This window comes from Aphidius gifuensis, linkage group LG6, assembly GCF_014905175.1.
Source record: "Aphidius gifuensis isolate YNYX2018 linkage group LG6, ASM1490517v1, whole genome shotgun sequence".
NCBI lineage: Eukaryota > Metazoa > Arthropoda > Insecta > Hymenoptera > Braconidae > Aphidius > Aphidius gifuensis.
In genome coordinates this window covers 5679493-5698270 of record NC_057793.1, presented here as the reverse complement: position 1 = coordinate 5698270, position 18778 = coordinate 5679493, and the positions used below count along the sequence as shown (strand labels likewise).

At 24.4% G+C, this 18778-nt stretch overlaps 1 protein-coding gene across 3 annotated transcripts; it reads left to right on the top strand.

Moving 5' to 3' along the window:
* Positions 1 to 943: 943 nt before the first annotated feature.
* LOC122859017 (homeobox protein 5-like) lies at positions 944 to 18308 on the top strand. Of its 3 annotated transcripts, none has more exons than XM_044162334.1 (6): positions 944 to 2077; positions 6129 to 6191; positions 12356 to 12414; positions 12507 to 12630; positions 13268 to 13424; positions 14268 to 18308. In XM_044162334.1, exons 2-6 carry the CDS (start codon positions 6158 to 6160, stop codon positions 17668 to 17670), a joined length of 3777 nt encoding a protein of 1258 aa, XP_044018269.1. In that variant the 5' UTR covers positions 944 to 2077; positions 6129 to 6157; the 3' UTR covers positions 17671 to 18308. The 3 variants fall into 3 exon arrangements, with proteins under 3 accessions (XP_044018269.1, XP_044018268.1, XP_044018270.1); XM_044162333.1 differs by having other exon boundaries at positions 13256 to 13424; XM_044162335.1 differs by lacking the exon at positions 6129 to 6191 and having other exon boundaries at positions 945 to 2077; positions 13256 to 13424.
* The last annotated feature ends 470 nt before the right edge of the window (positions 18309 to 18778 follow it).

Sequence of the window (18778 nt, the reverse complement as noted above, 5' to 3'; positions counted from 1 at the left end):
AAAAATAAGGACAAAAAAATATTTAAAATATAAATAAATAAAAGTGAGTGCAATGTCGTGAAGGCCAGCCAGATTATTTTTCCCCTTGTGTGTCACCCTCTCTGTCTTTTTTTTATCTTATATTATAACTCGTTGAAAAAAAAAATTGAAATTCCATCCGAATTCATTCTTCGACCCTGAAAAGAAACTTAATTCCTTCTTATGAACAAATGAAATCGTATAAATGATATGGAAAAATAAATAAATAAATAATTAGCTATATATTATAAATTTTAGTGTCGAAGATAGAACAGAGTGATAAAATTCTTTAGGAAATGTATAAACTTTTTTTTTTTTTTTTTTTTTTACATTTAAACCACATCAATTATTTTTTTATTTTTTTTTCTTAAATTATTCTAATTGAAATAAATATAATTTATGTATGCATAATTTTTTTTAAGTGCAAAAATTTTCAAGTTATTTAAAATAAAAAATTGATACAACCTTTTAAATAATTAAATAATATTTTTATTTTTTTTTTCAATGTCTCGTAACTTGTCTAAAAATGAGCCAACAAAAAAATAATAAGAAAAGGAAAATAAGAGAAAATTGACTAATATTCTAATTAAAAAAAAAAAAAAAAATTATTATTCTACTTAAACTATTGTAAATTAAATATTAATGCAATACTCTTAAAAATTAATGAGTGAATTGCTAAAAGAATAAAATGTAATCGTAATATTACAAATAAAAAAAAAAAAATAATATTAATATACTAAAAAAAATATATAAAATTAAATCAACAGATGAATTATATTCATTGATGACTATTTGTATAAACAAGAAAATTTTTTTAAAATATAAAATTAGCATTGAAGTTTAAGTGTCTTGTAAAGGTAGAAGTTGGCGGGGATTGTTTCGATAAAAGTGGGTATATTCATACGCAGCCCACGGATTTTAAAAAGCTGGACAGTAGGGATAAGAAACACGTTCACGTTGTCTGCTACCATTCGCTCAACAACTTAGTATACCGATTGCTTCGCGAGATCGACGTCATTTTTTTGTGCATCTTTAAGAAATATTATTTATTTTTTTATCTTTAAACCTTTTTACTTCCTTTTAACCCTTCCTGCAGTGCCAAAAAAAACAAACAAAAATATTTAAAATATAAAGTAATCAAAATTTGAAGAAAAAAAAAAAATTAACAAGATTTTAATGATAAAATTATCAGTAAAAATTGAGTGATTATATTGTGATTAGTTGGAAAAAAAAAATAATTGTTTACATTTTTTGGTTGAATAACATTTATGCGCAATTGATGAAAATTGCGAAAATGAATTCGACGAAACAATTGATAAAATGAGCTCAAGGATTCATAATGATTTGTTGAATTAGTTTTTTTTTTTTAATTTTTTTTTATATAATTTTGTATTAATAATTGGTGATTCGTAATTTTTTTTTTTTTGTTAATAAGTGGAACTAGAAAATCGTGACTGCTTCAGACAAACAGCTGTTTGTGTTTAGTTCGCTTGATTGAGAAATACGCCCACTGTTAAAAGTACCTTGTCGACTTTCGATGGAAGAAAGTTTACGGGTGTCAAATGAACAAATAAAATAAAAAACAAAAAAACTCAATCAACCATAAAGTATCATTCAAAAATAAACATATCAATTAAATTTTTTTTTTTGTTTATAATTAATCAGCTATCTATTTTTTATATATGAAAATAATTATTAAAAAATGGTTAAATTTATATTTTTAATTCGTATTAAAACAAAAAAAAGCCCGCCTTTTTGAGGGATTAATTTGTGGCAATGGACTGGCGGAATGATTTTTACTGTTACAAGACGATGAACAGGTCACAGACAATGAAATGTTTCAAGTGTCTCAGGAGGGATTGATTTGTGTTATTATAACTCGTTAATTTTTTTTTTTTTTTCTCCAATCTTATCAACTACCACTGGATTATATCGATCACCAAAACAATTATAAAAAAAAATACATATAATTAAAGCAAAAAAAAAATTCAAAAGAAAAAAAAACGTCGTCAATAAATTTCGATAAAATTGATTTGTTGGATTATTCACAATACATCAGGTGCGTTTAATGATTTTTTATTTCAAATTAAAAATAAAAAAAAAATCAAAAACATATATTTAAAATTCTTCAAGTAGAGATAATTTAATTTTTTTTTTTTTTTGAATAATAAATTTTTAAATTTAACAGCATGTTAGAATAAAATAATAAATTAAAATCAATCCATCAATATTTTAAAAAGGATAAAAAAATAAATAAACTTCCGTATTTATTTATTTATTTTTTTACTTGACTTTTTGAATATATAATTTGAAATACTCCAACGAGTTTTTAATATATATTATTATCGTTGTTATTTATCATTTATTATAAATATTATTTTTTCATAATAAAATTGTATACATATGAAATATTTCTAATGTTTTTGTGTGATGATATTAACTGACACTGAATGGATAAATGAATGAATGACCAATGACCATTAATAAAATAAACCGTATATAAATTGACGATGGGTTTCACGAGGAAGAGATCTTGTGTTTCGATCTAACGGTAAATAAAATTGACAGTTGCTACTTTCCTTTGCTGGTACTATACTTACTGGGCCTTCGTTAATCGTTAGCTCCATTTATTAATTTTTTTTTTATATATTATTTCATGTATAATATATTAACATAATCATTATAATATTCTTATCATTTTATTCTGATGATTTTATTGCCATGTTGCTACTGTTTTTTATTTTACTTTTTTATTTTTTTTCAATTACGAAATATAATAATTTTGCCGGTGATTAAACAAGGAGAGATAATTTTTTTATTTTTTTTTTTACGAGACAGGAGAAAAGGGAGGAGGAAGGCGTCGATTAATCGTGCAGATTATAACTTTGTCTTTCATAATATAATAATTTTTCTATACTTTCGAAACCGATGAAATAATAAAGTCCTTGTCAATCTCTCTGCGTATTGAAGTTGACATGTCAATTTCTTTTATATATATTTATTATTTTTTTTCAAAAATCATAATGCATATTCGTCTACTATTTGTTTTTATAACAAACATATTTATTAATTAACAATTTTAATTAATAATTAATATTGAATAATATTAAAATTTTACTTTTTATATTTTTTCAAAAAAAAAAAAAATCATCTTAAAAGTATTTTCTGAAATGGCGGGAATTATTTTCAAATTAATTCATATTATTTATTTAGCAAATTTATAATTTCAAAAATTTAAAGGTCATCAAGATCGTAACAAACATGCATATATGTTTTTAAAATTACAACCGCGAGTTTATGTTGAGAAAAAAAAAAAACCGGGCAATTTTTTAAATCATCATTTATTGTATAATACTGTGTGCATTCTGGTTTTTTTTTTTCTCTTTTTATTTATTTATTTTTTTGTTACTGAGATCTGCGAGAAGCCATCGAGTCAACTTGCATCACAATGCACCGCAAAAAACTGCGTTAAATCCAATTTTCCTTTCTTTTTTTGTTTTTTTTTTTCTTTCTTGATTTTTTTCATCCTTGCAATTTAATTTTCTGCAAAACGACACTGGAGTCACCCGCGTTGGACCAAATAAATAAATAAATAAATATATATATACAGGATTTATCTCGGTCGCAATTATAATTTCCCAGTTTGTTGGTAGCTGTGAACCGGCTGCTTGGTCGCGTATACAACTTTCACAAATGGCTGACTATACTGCCACACTCCTCTTGTTTCAGGACGAAAATTATATTTGTTTTTTGTTATTTTTATCCATGCATTATTGCACTTTTAATTTTTTAAATAAAATTTTATTATTATTTTTTTTAATTCAAATACTAGTATGTCTAACCGGTGTTAATTTACATAATACACATTGACAAATAAAAAAAGCTTTAACTGTCTCAACAGAATATACCGATAAAACGCCTACAATTTATACAACTTCCTTTCCCTCTACTGTTTTTTTTTTTTAAATTCTTTATTTTTCCGTTTATTTTATTCCTTAAATTTATATATAAATTTTTTCTTCGTTTGGAAATTTTACTTTTTGCAACATAGTTGTCTATATGTACACGTGATGCATAAAACATGTATGAAATATATACAACCAGGAGACAAGACACCACGTGAGTTTAAGACTCGACCATCTTGAAATACCAGCAAGGATATCGACTTGTCTTTTGTGGAGGCGAAGAACTCGTGCATCTTCCTTTCTCTCTTTTTTTTTTTTTTTCGCATACTTGCTATTTTTTTTTACCTTATGTATATATCTTGAACTCGTTTGATTTTTTTTTTATATTTTTAAATATTATTTTTACTCTTTTATATATATATATTGTACTTTGATATTTATTTAAATTTTATTTTTTTCATTTATCGTGAGCTTAGTCCTTGGTGTAGTTTATATATGGATAAATATCTCATGGCTTTTGTCCGAAGAGTGAAAGCTATGTAAGCGCCTACGTGCATTCAGACTCATCCAACTCGATTATACTATTCTATTTCCAATTATTCAACCTCTTTTGCATCGTACGACGATCGTGACTCAACAAACCAAGTCAACTGATGGTGCTCTTAAACAATCGTCTCAGTTAGAAAGTCACCTGATGTTTCATACATGAAATATATGTACTTGTTAAAATGCATTTTAACAACTCAATAAAACATTTTTTTTTTCACGTTAAAAAATTTCATTTTTTTTTATAAATTATATTTTTTAATATTTCAATTCAAATAATGTTATATATATTTCTATAAAATATATAGATTTTTTAGTATCATTTTATTATTTTCATTGAAACAATTTTAGTACATTACAAGTTATAATTTATAATTTATTTTTATTTTTTACACTCACCATTAAATCATCGACTTTTATGAACAAATTAATTTAACATAATCGCGTGTTTTAAAAATAGCTTGAATTATAAAAATTAAAAATTATAATTTGTTCTATTTTTTTATTTAACTAGTTTGCAATGATTTTTTTTTTTTTTTCTTTTATCAATATTCCTTTGAATTATTCATATCTACAAATATGATTTCTTTTCTTATAACCAATGTTTATTTTTTATTTTTATTTACATATTATTTTTATGAACTTTTTTCTTGTTTATTAGTTTAAAAAAAAAAAAAAAAACATTTCGCACATGAATGAGCGCCAATTAATGGTTATTTAGACGACGCCCATAAGTATCCAAGAGATGTTGTGTTGCTTTCTCCAAAGTGCCAAAGAAGAAGGGGTTTTCTCTCGCTCATATTTTTTAAATATATTTTATAAATGCTGCAGCTAATCGATTTTAATCTTTCCAAGGATTATCATATTTTTTTTTAATTATTTAAAATGAGTAATAAATATAAACTATTATGATCATTAGTTTATTTTTTTTTCATCATTATGGGGTTGTCTTGGTTGAAAGAATATTTTCCAATGAATAAAGTGAGACACCAAGTTGTTATTGGAGACTTTTAAGTGGTTAAGTATATTGAGAGTTTTAATAATATAAAAAATAAAAATAAAAAGGCAAAAATGTGTGAGCACGCGTGCATGAAAATATTTATATGTAGCTATAATATGGTCAACTTTACGTAAAGGTGAAAATTAAATTTCCAGATGGTGATTTTTTTCAATTTGCTTTCCGGCCTTGCCAAGGTGTTTCCGCTCTAGATTCATATATAAAATTCTCAATCCTTGATTAACCATATAATACACATACACCATTATATATATTATTATAAAATTTTTTTTTTTTTTTTATTATTATCGTCATTTTCTTAATCTTATATTTCCATCTTTGGATGATTTTAAATTTGGCAGGAAATATAGCTTTCATTTCAATTTCATAGAAATCAATTTTTTCTTCTCAATCATCATATAGTCTTATTATTTTTTTCTCAATTGGATAAATTAGAAAAAAAAAAATTTTAAATTATTTTTCATGTCACTTTCTACTAAAATTTTTTTTTTCTTTTGTCTAATGTAAATATAATTATTATCAAGCTATTAAATTTGACTTGGAAATAATTTTCTGGTTCATTTGGAGTTTTGATTTTTTTTTTAATATAATTTTTTTTTAAAATAATATAAATTATAATTTTTTAATATTTATTTTTGAAGGTCTCACGTGTCAAATACAGTCCTTAGCCATGAACCTCGCGCTGCATGGAATTTTACTGCAGGGTAAGTTTAAAATATTTTTTTTTTACAAATTTAATAATAATAATGGTTAATTTAAAAATAAAAATATTATTCATCAAATATATGAAATAAGATAATGCCACTTAAAGAATGATGAGACATCACGCAAAACACGTTTGAGGAGATGACGCGAGAATGGAATGTCGCATATATACAATATGCAATACGGTCAAAATGCGTAGGTGTTGTTAGTATTCACAATTTAGTATATAACCATTGAGTTTTATTATAATTACGTTTGTTGATGGCCAGGATGTGCGGAGGATTCTTCCGGCAATTATGAATATTAGTAAAAAAGACTCTTTCATCAATCCACTAAAATTTAAAATTTAAAAAAATAAATAATCTAATTAATTTAAAGAAAAAAAAATACAAAATATATTTATAAATAACTTCAATATCATCAATTATAATTTATTATAAAAAAAAAAAAAAAAAAATTAATTATAATAATGTTAACCATCATTAAAATTAATTCAAGATTTTTTTCGCTGCCAATTTATATAGAAAAATTTTGTAGTATTTAAATTCGATAAAATATTCCCAAGTTTCTTGGAATTTTTTTTTTTTTTTTTATAATCTTTCTATTATCTAATATTATGTGTTTAGAAAGATTCATCAGTAAATAACCTCTCAACGAGTTTATAGAGTGTATCAGCCGATAAAACTTGTTCACAAGGTTGACGCGGTAAAGGTCAAGTAAAATTATTTGTTGACTCGTCATTTCACTTTTCATTTAATTTATAAAAAATATTATTTTATAATTTAACAAAAATTATATTCACATATTATTTATCATTTGAAAAAAAAAAAAAATTTCAATGTAATTGAATATACACAACACAATGTACTATCAACAAAACCCTTTTTTTCATTTATTTTTTTTTTGTCGCATTTTATAATGAAGAAACACGGTAGACACGAGCACGCGTGGCTCTTATTCATATATATATACCTATTTATGTTACTACTTCTTGTTTCTATATATGAAAAATATTGCGTAATCCTGTAACTCCATATCATCCGTACACAATTCAAGTTTCCAGTCATGACGCTTTCCAAGTGAATTAGAGATTTTTAGTTACTATTTATATATTTTTGTTGTTGTTGTTGTTGTTGTTAGTCACGTAAGGGTGCATGTGCAAGTTGTCACGATTTACCTCTGCATTTAAAAATATAAATATAATATTAATATAATAGTTACAAAAATTAACAACACATTTTTCTTGGATAAATAATAATAGCACAATTTTTACGAGTTTACACTTTTTTGCAATATAAAAAAACAATTTCACTGGACAAATATATATTCTTTTGTTTAAGTTGATATTTAGAAAGGTGCTTCCGGTGATTGAAGGGTTCTCACGACATTATAATTGTTGCCAATTACATACTTATATGCTGCATGTTTTTTATTTTTTCACCAGAGTTCCATTAATTCTACACGACCTCCAAATTCTCTTTTTTCTTTTTCATCATCTTGATGTTCAGTCAAACCATTTTAAAATATTTAAAATATTTATCTTTATATTTTTATTTAATTACATTTTTTTTTTTTTTGCAAATTATAAAATATCTGAATGTTATTATTTATGTAATTGAGTTTAAAGACAGTTCAATTTGTAAACTGTATTTTAATGTAATTAATAATAATTATTAAATATTTTTTATTTAATTATAGTGTTGAATTAACACAAGCTATTTGTATTGAGTTTAAAATATAAACAGTGTCATTTTTCATTTAACATATAAATAAATTTATATAGTCAACAAATACATATACCAATAGCCAATGTATTGCCAACTTTTGACAATATAATTAATGAAAATTATTTATTATTTTCAAGCATTTAATTAAATTAATTTTTCGTAGCAAATAAATGAATTATAAATTAAAAAAAATATAAATATTATGTTGCAGTAAAATATTAATAGATAGGGTAATCAAATAAATGTAGTAAAATTATTTATACATATTTTAATTTGACTAATAATATTAATTCAATAATTGTTAATTTATCGGTGCAAATAAAAGTACCATAATAATTATCTTAATATTTTTTTTTTTTTTTATAATTTAAGAGCTTTTAATGATATATATACCGGAAGTGGTGTATGAAACGTGTGTCGCGATCGTGTTTACATCACGTAACCCTGAAGAAGCAATAAATGCATGTTTTACCGAGTTGGATGATCCTTTCCTCGATACGGAACAACAAGTTATATAGCTTCTCGGTTGAACGCACGTGGTTAACGAGCCACCCATTGTGCAACAGACTAACGATGTTCGACCTTACCCATGTATATTTAACCACAAATTTACAAATAAAAAAAAAAAACAAAAAAAATCGGTCAATTTACTATTTATTTATTCTACTATTATTCTATTTTATATGTACAATTATTATTATTTTTTTACATTAACAATTTCAACTATTTATTTTTCATTTTATTTCATTTTAAATTTGTGTTTTGTCTTTAATTTAATTTTTATAATAAACCTACAATTTTTAATTTTATATCTAAATTTATATAAATATGATGATGTATATAATGTGGTTTTAAATATAAAATAAAACATCTCGTAAACTATTTGTGAGTACACGAAGCTATGGGTGAAAGGTGGATATATATGCGGCATCGTCTTACGTGATGCCCTTTTAAGACTAATAAACTCTTCTTCAATTCTTCTTTTAATTTAACAATAATAATTTATATATAAACCAATAATAATTGTCTGTTTCGAATTTCTAAATATTCTTTTATTTATTTTTTTCTTATTCATAGTTTGATTATTATAATCAGTTGAATAATAATATTATTATCATTGATTATTGTATTTTTATATTTAAGAAAAAAAATTACCTATATTAAATTCTTTGTAATTAGTTTTTTATAATAATTTTTTTTCTCTTTTATAATTGCTATCTTAAATATTTTTTTTTTCGCAATCTTTTGATTTTAATTAATCGTTACACTTATCATTATATATATATATTTTTTCTTTGCAATGTGTGAAAGTTTTTTTTCGTTCAAGGACGATGGAGGTCAGTTGAATTTATTTATATTTTTTATATTAATTTTTTTTTCTAGAGAAATATGTGGTTTATATTTTGTTTGAGTAATGAATATGCTATATTTATATATATAGCAGATGTAGGTTTACGAGTATTTATTTTATGGATGTAGAAATGAAGACGAGTCCAAGTTCCCTGTGGACTGCCAATCGGTATAAATGTCACGGGATTCACACAGCTATTACGCGCAAACGTTATATCATTTTGTTTGAATAAACTGTCTGTTCATCTTCGACATTTTTTTCCAATAAATACTCTTCAATTGGCTATTAAACTATGTATACCATATCGATAAGTTTATGAAGCCATCAATACATCTTGAACTAGTTGCAAAAAAATTATATCCAATCATAAAATATATATTTATAAAACGGCGATAAATAAATAATTATAAAGATGAAAAAATTTATATCGAGAAAATATAAGATATATAAAAATTTAATATATTTTTAATAGATGCTTTAAAGGTCTGTTGAATTTTTATAGACAGGAGAGACTTTAACGCCTTATGGCAATATAAATTTATTAATTCAACTTAACAAATTAATTGGATTATTTTAATTGGCAATTGATCATCTATTGCAGATAATATTTTGCATTTTTACAAGTCATTTTATTTATTTATTATTTTGTAAATTAAATCATCATGATTTTATTTTTTCATTTATTTATTTGATAATATTTATTGAAGCTAAAAAATATTATACAATTAAGGTTTGATCAACTATTGATTATTTGCGTAATAAATGTGAATACACTTGATGATTTTTCATTGGTTTTTATAAAGGCACAAGTTGAGGATAATAATTAGACTAATCAAAACATGTACAAGTAGTAAATTCAAATGTTATTTCATCATATTTTCACTTTTGCTTTATAAGGTCGAGGGTCACAGTCATCATTAATAAGTTATATTCGAATTAAAAATTACAATAATAATAATCTATTGAACAATAATGATACTACTAAAATATAATAATGAAAAAATATATTTAATCTGTACAATGATTATTTTATTTTTTAATTAAAATCACCTTTTCATATTTCCCATGAATTTTTTTTTATAAAACAAATAATTACAAATAATCATGGACTTTTTTTTTTATTTTTTAAATAAAAAATTCAATTAAGTCATAAAAATATTTGCAAGAAAGTAGAAAAAAATTTTTTTTTAATAAACTTTTATAGCCATAAATTTTTATATTTCGAATAAAATAGTTTTTGTTTTTTTTTTTAAATTCTTGGTTATTTAAAAATTTTTATTTTAAATGAAAATGCAAATTTGTAACACAGTGAACGTATAACCAATGGGATAGGTCGAAAGTTGATTTGAGGAATTGTAGGCCGAGGTCATTATAAAATGAAAAAAAATATATCTCAAGACAGTCCAGACAAAGTTTGACCTATTTAATTTAAAAACTAAATTTAAAAATATTTTTTATTTTTGCTTTAAATATATATATATAATTTTTTTTATTAAAAAAAAGGGTTTCTATACCTGAAATATACATTCAAGACACTGACATTTCGAATGAGGATGGTATATCATTGCACAATGTGAAAGTCCATTATCGAATGACTTGGCGATTGACTGTACATTTTAATTTTTTGATTTTATTTTTGACGTTTATTATTATCATATTAATCATATCGTAATAATAAATATACATGTAATAGTCATAATTCATATCGAGCTATCAATTGGTAGACAAATAACTCAGTCATATAACAATAATAATAATATTTACAAATTATTTATCACTCAATATCCATATATAAAATTAAATTTAAAAAATACGAATATATTTATTTATATTTTTTACTGTTTTAGTTTGTTGTTTTTATTTTTTTTTTATCGGCAAAAATATATATAAAATACTGGCAAAAGTCGTGTCACAGTCCACGGAACACAAACATCTAAAGAATTATTTATGAAATTTTTGGTTTCTACAGTGGAATCCGTGACTTTCCCTCAATCGTGTTAAAATAATTTCATTTAATATTAATTATTTATTTTTAATTTTTCTATTCTTCCGTATATAAAATTTTCATGAAAATTCATGTGTATTTTATATTATATTCATATTATTTTATTGCGTAATAATAATTTTATTTAAATAAAAAAATTAATATAGGAAATATTTATTTTAAATATTAATTTGATTGTGGATATAAATTTGTGAAGACGAACTACGGTGAAAGGTGTTTTTTTTTTTTTTTTTTCTTTTAAATTTTATTTATTTATTATTTGAATATGTTATTGATAGTCAACAAATATATTTTTATATGTATATGAATGTGCAGTATATTGCACCGGTACTCGGATATCCTCGTGGTGTTTACTCCCACTTCTATTGTCAGTGCAACGTGTTTTATATACAAAGTCTGACGTTCGCGATTTGCAGGTGTCGGATCGAGGTCATGCCACCTGATCCGGTCTCTTACCACGATTTATATCCTATCCTTTTTGTTTTGTTTTTTTTTTTTTCTACATATATCTTTATCTTTTTGAAAATTTATCTTTCTATTGTTTGCACAAATTTTATTTTTACACGTAATTTCTTTTTTATGTTTTTCAAACTCCGAAATTTTAGTAGGTATAGATTTTTAAATAAATCTTTGATAAAATTTTTTATATTTATCAAAATTTATTACACAAAAAAGTTGGTATTTTAAATGACTTAATGGAAAAAAAATCAGATGAAAAAGTTTATTTTTAAATATATAATCGAATTATCATTGTAGAATTCTAAAATTTCATTTTTTCTTATGTAACTTTCTTACTTAATTTGATATTTTTTTCGTTGTTATTTTTCAAGGTTAATTATTATTATTTATCACAAAAATAAATTGGTATTCCAAAGAACACAATGCAAAAAAAATTAGATGAAAATATTTATTTTTAAATATGGGATGCAATTATCAATTTGTAATTTTTTATTTATTTTATAATCTTGATATACAGCGGACGAGTATATCTTTAATAATAAAAATACAAACATATCTAATTTTAAATAAATAAAAATATTACTATATATTAATATATTTTTTCCTTTTTATTGTTTACAGTTATCTTGTCAATTATCGACTTTAAATATGGTGGATTGTGCAGCGCGGGGGAACCTGGTGTAAGTAAACGCAATTCGAAAAAAAATCTAACTCACAAAAATGAAATAAAATTAAAAAAAAAAAAAACCAATCAATTTATTTTGATATTTAGTACCTGGACTTTGACAATTTGCCGGAGACGAATTTCTCGTGTCAAGGAAAGGTGATTGGTGGATACTACGCGGATGTTGAGGCTGGTTGTCAGATGTTCCATGTTTGCACGATCGGTCAGAAAGGTAATAATTAGGTTTACGTGCTTGTTTGATTGAATAAAAAAAATGAAAAATTACTGTAATTTAATTTTATTTATCTAAAATTAGATAATAAAATGAAAGAAAATATATTTTATTATATCTAAGATCAAAATTCATCAAATACATATGCATTTGTGCGATTTGTAAGATTGATTTCACACATTGAACAAAATAAATAAAAAAAAAAAAGCAATTCATCGTCATCTTGCATATGTTGTAGTTTATTTATTATTGCATAATAAAATATTGTATAACATAAAATTAACAAGGACCAGCTGGGCCGCACTCGACGTTTTTTTTTACTTATAAATAATTTGTTTTTCTTTTTAATGTTTATTCAACTACTCAAGATTTAAGTTACACTGTAATGAGGCTCATTGCTTTTATGAGAAAGTCGACGTGTGTATATATATATTTATTTATTTATTCACTGTTTCAATGATAAAAGCCGCACTATTGATCAATCCTGTAAATGAAAAATTTATTTATATTGCTTTATCTCAATATATCGATTGATAATAATCACAGTAATTGTAATGAATATTATTATAAATAATTTATATGAATAACAATATTAATTTGTGTCTCTCTCGTGTGTTATCGTGAGATGTTGTTTCAGATGAAATAATGGATATTAAATTTCTCTGTCTGAATGGAACTGTGTTCGATCAGGAAACGAGGGTTTGTGAACGAGTTGATGAAGTTGATTGCAGTAAAAGCGAAAGATTCTACAATTTAAATCTTGAATTATATGGCAACAATGCTGTTACGCTCAGGTAAATAATAATTTAATTATAAATAATAATAATACACAATAATATTTGTTTATATTTTTTATGTTAGAGACTTGTTTATTCATGAAAAATTAAAATAATAAATTAACAGTCAATAATATATTTATTATGCATAACTAGTTGCGTGTAGATATGAACTAAATATAAATATTATTACTTATTTTTTTTTTTTTTCATAGATTTATGAAATATGTTAGAGTATGATATTGCCGGTACATTCACCTTGTTTTTATGTCGCAAGGACCGGTGACACTCAATGCCTTTCATATATGACATTCCGTTGCCACAAAATTAGATAAATAAAAATGAAAAATTTGTTAAATTTATAATTATCATAAATTAAAAAAAAGAAATATATATATACACATACAAATATCAAAAATAAATTAAAAAAAAAAAATAAATTATTCAACTGAAATATATATTTAGTTAATTTTTATTTTGTAAATAATTTTTTTTTAATTTTTACAATTTTTTTAAAATTTTTTGTACTGTAAATTTTAATTTTAAAAAAGTGTTTTATTACTAAAGTATAATATCTTGTAATGATCTGTGTTTTAAGTACTAATTTACTTGACTGTTTGATCGTTTGATATAGTCAAGATTGTCTGTTAATTATAATTGACGACTGTACAAAACTATTTCAATATCTTTGATTACATGTATGCGGAAAACAAGTTTTTATTTTTTTTATTTTTATTAAAATGTGATTAATTGTTGAATATTTCTAGAAAATTCTTATGTATGTAATTTTGTATTACAAATATTTATAGTTAAAATTTTTCAACAATTATAATTAAATTTTATTTTATTTTTTTCATTTAGTTTACATGAAGAGGATGATGATGACGATAATAACAACGCCAACGATGACAACAATAATAGAAATAATAATAATAACAACAACAATAACAACAATAACAACAACAATAATAATGATGATGATGATGATAATGATGATGGAGATGATGGATCATTGAATGATCATCATCAAGAGACATCAGCACGTCCAACAACAACAAGTCCAAGTCCAACAACAAGTCCAAGACCCTCAATATCATCAACAACAATATCTGGAGGTGTATCATATCAAAATGGAAATGGTTATCCTCAACATTATCAGCCACAGCAACCATTTCCACCAGTTCAAACTAGTCAATCAAATTCCGAGTACGATGACAAAAATGGTGGTTATCATCGTCAGTATATATATCATACAGGTGATCAACACAATGGTAATCATGATAATGATGATAATCAAGCAACATCCTATCAATTATTTAGTAATCAAGGAGCTAGTTCAACAACTGGTTCACCACAACATCATCAAATATCAACTGGTACATCACATTATCATGCTACATCTACCATTCAAACATTATTAAATTCAAATAATCCAAAAAATATTAATTCACTGTATCATAATCATGGTATTGCAAGTACAACTGAACACACATATACACTACATAATAATAATATTAATAATAATAATAATAATCCAAGAGACACATCTGATTATCATCAATCATCATCATCATCATCACAAGGATCAACACAAGAGCTATCTAAAAATAATCGAATGAATGTTGAACGAAGACATTTAGAGCCAGTACAAGCAACGAGTCAAGGAAAAATTTCAAAGCTTATAATATCACCAATTCCAGAACAAAATAATCAAAATAATAATCAAATGAAACAAAAAAAAATTGATACAAATGTACAACAACAGCAACAACAACAACAACAGCAACAGCATCATGTTACTGGTACATTTGTTACAATACCACCATCAAATGGTGGTAGTGGTGTTACTGTCAGAACGTTTTATCCAACTCCAAAAACATCAACATCACAAACAATAACACAACATATACATTTACCACCACCACCATCAATACCACAATTAAAACCTCATCAAGTTACAATTAATTTACCACCACCAGAAATACAAAGAATTGTACAAAATCCATCACCATTATTACCAACACAATCACGTGTTATTGTAACAGCTAAAGCAAGTGTTAGTGATGAATCTGGTAGACCATTAAATACAACACAATTAGTTACATTACCATTACCAACAATACCATCAAGTTATGATGATTATAAAGAAGGTGATGAGTCATTTGATCCATTCTATAGAGATGTACCTAAAATAAGAAATAGCAGAAGATCACAATTTGATTACAGATGGTCACCAATTAAATTTAGAATTTATCCAAGATATACAAGAAAAAAAAGATCAACTGTTGAAATTGTACAATCAAGAATTTTAGATAATAATAATAATAATAATAATGCAGCATATATAAATGCACATTTGAGTGGTGGTGAAGGAATTTCTGATGATTATATAATACCTGAAACTATGAGTAGTGAAACTGATTATACATCACAAGAATTACCAGATAAAATGACATCTTTTAATAATTATTCTGATGAAATATATGATGATGATCATCATAATCAGCATCAAGTAAATAATTCAAAACATTTTAATGATGACAGAGATTCCAATGAAGTTGGAAATACTGAAAAACCATTGGAAAATTCTAATGAATCATATGAAGATATTGATTATGATTCAGAAGAATATTCAACATTAAATGAGGTTACAACAACTGATAATACAAAACAAGTTGATGAGATTGAGACTGAATTTCCAACAGACATTCCAACAACTACACGTCATTTTGAGAGTACAACTACTGTGACTAAAATTGAGTCAAATAGTGTTAATAAAAATGAAGAAGATACAAATGGAATATTAAAATTTACTGATGAAATTCCAAAATTAAAGGATAAAAATAATAGCATGGATAGTGATGAAAATTTACCATTTCCTCGAGTTCCTCAAGATTATGTTGATGATAATTTTGAGTCATATAGTTATGAAAAAAATATCAAACCAATTGAAGCACCAATAAATAAAACTGATAATATAAATTTGATGAATTATTCATCAACAGAGAGTATTGAAGGTATGAATTTAAATGGAAATTCAATACCATTATTAAATACAATGGTATCAACAACATCAACGACAACAGTTGCACCAACATCAACTTCTACTACTACCACCACCACTACCACTATGAGTGCTCCAATAGTTACTCTACCAACATCAATAACAACATTGTTAATGTCAACAACGACAGTACCATCAACAACTATTTCAACAACTCAGTTGCCATCAACGACTGTTCCAACAACTCAATCTACATCCACGACTATTTCAACAACTCAATTTGCATCAACAACTATTCCAACAACTCAATCTACATCAACTACTATTCCCACAACTCAATCTACATCAACTACCTTGTCACCAACTACACCTAGAACTACAACAATTCGTCAAAAAGTGTACAAAGCTTTTACAACTCGTAAAAGTTACAATTACATTCCACCACCAACATTACAAACGCCTGTTGTGATAAAATCAAGACCTTCATTGCTAAATCCAAAACCAGCAAAACCACTAAGATCATATAATGATGGTGCACCAAAACCAATAATAAAAAAACTTCCACTATCAGCAAAACGTGACTGGAAAACAACAATTGATCATCCAAATGAAATAACATCAACAACAGAATTTTTACCTAAATTACCATTGGAACAAATACTTGAAGCGGAACGAATGGTCATGAATCAAATAACAAGTAATACAAATGTCAATCCAAACAAATTAAACGTAGAAATTGAAATTTCTATTTCAACAACAACTCCATCCAAGCCTGAAAAATTTTATAATGAAAGTTTTATTAAAAATTCAACGAGTAATAATTTTACTGATGAGACGTTACCAAAGTTACCAACTGGTGATTCAGATAAAATTAATGAGCATCATGATATGAAAGTTGAAGATGAATATAAATATGATAATAATGATCCAACAAAAAGTGATTTAATAACTGAAAATATAAATTTAGAAACACCAGCGAGTAATGTTGCATCATCAACATTAGCATCAGTTCATGTATCAAGAAGACCTGGTGGTTATTATAAACGTATACCTGGTTTTAATTGTATTGATAAAAAAATGTATTATTTTTATGCTGATGATAGAGATTGTCGTTTATTTCATTATTGTTCACCTGGTTTTACAACAAAACAAATACTTGATTTTCGTTTTGTCTGCGAAGAAGGCACTGTTTTTGATCAACAAACCCAAAGTTGTTTGCATCAATTGGATAATCCAATATGTCAAAAACGCCTTTGGTAATAATTAATAATATTAAATAGATAATTATTATAATTAAAAAAAAAAAAAAACAAACTTGTAAAACGCTTTTTCCATGTTACTATGAGATTATAAATTGTTTTTTTTTTTTTTTTTTTTTGTTTATCTTAGCCAATTTTTTTGTTTATTAATTTGTGTATCCAAAAAATGCTTCCTTGATTTTGATAATTAGTGAATCCTAACGAGTCGAGTGTTTTTATTATTTTATATAATTTTTAATTATTTTTGATTACTATACTGCCATAAAAGTTTTTTTTTCTTATTTGCATTTTATTTTCATCTATTGAATGTGAATATTTTTTTATTGATTTAATTATTTGTTGTGAATGATTTTAAGACTGTTATAAGGATTCACACTTATCAAAATTAATGCAGCTCGTATAAAATGGATAAATAACAAATGAAAATTATTTTTTGTAAAATTAATAATAAATTAATAATAGAAAAAAAAAAAAAAAATGAAATTATAAAATAATTTTTTAATTGTTAAATTTTGCTGAGTATAAATTATTGTACTTTGTTAGAATGACAGAATGTTGATTGCTCAAAAAATTGGGATTATAAAATTATTAAATAGTTTCCCATTGCAAAAACAAGTAGTTTAAAGTTTTTTTTTTTTTTCTTTTTTTCATAAAAAATATGAGTGTTTTGTATTTCATATTGTTCATTCGTAAGATGACACTTTGTTTATTATGCAATTTGAGGCTTTTGAGTGAAACGTCAGTATATGTAAACAATAGCCTCGAAAAATTAAATAAATAAATAAATATTATCCATAATGTTGATGAGTAATAATTAATTGTTTTTGTATATAAACCAGAGTCACAATTCTGGAGTCACAATTATCTTGAAAAAAAAAAAATGTTTATTATTTAGGATGTAATGTTAAATAAAATTTTCATGCATGAATAAATAATTGTGTTTAATTGACTTGTTTTGATTTTTTTGTCTTTAAAATTTTTATTATTTTGAATGATTTTTCAGCATAGCAAGAAGAGTCACTCATGATTTGATGAAAAATGATAAATTTACTTGTTCAAAATAAGAAAAATCAAATCCACTGGCGATGCTGATAAGTGCTGCCACCTTT

Coding starts and splice junctions, on each gene's coding strand:
- LOC122859017 (XM_044162333.1), top strand. CDS start 6,158: ATGAACCTCGCGCTGCATGGAATTTTACTGCAGG. Junction 12,415..12,506: donor GCAGCGCGGGGGAACCTGGT/GTAAGTAAACGC, acceptor TTTGATATTTAG/TACCTGGACTTTGACAATTT. Junction 13,425..14,267: donor AACAATGCTGTTACGCTCAG/GTAAATAATAAT, acceptor TTTTTCATTTAG/TTTACATGAAGAGGATGATG.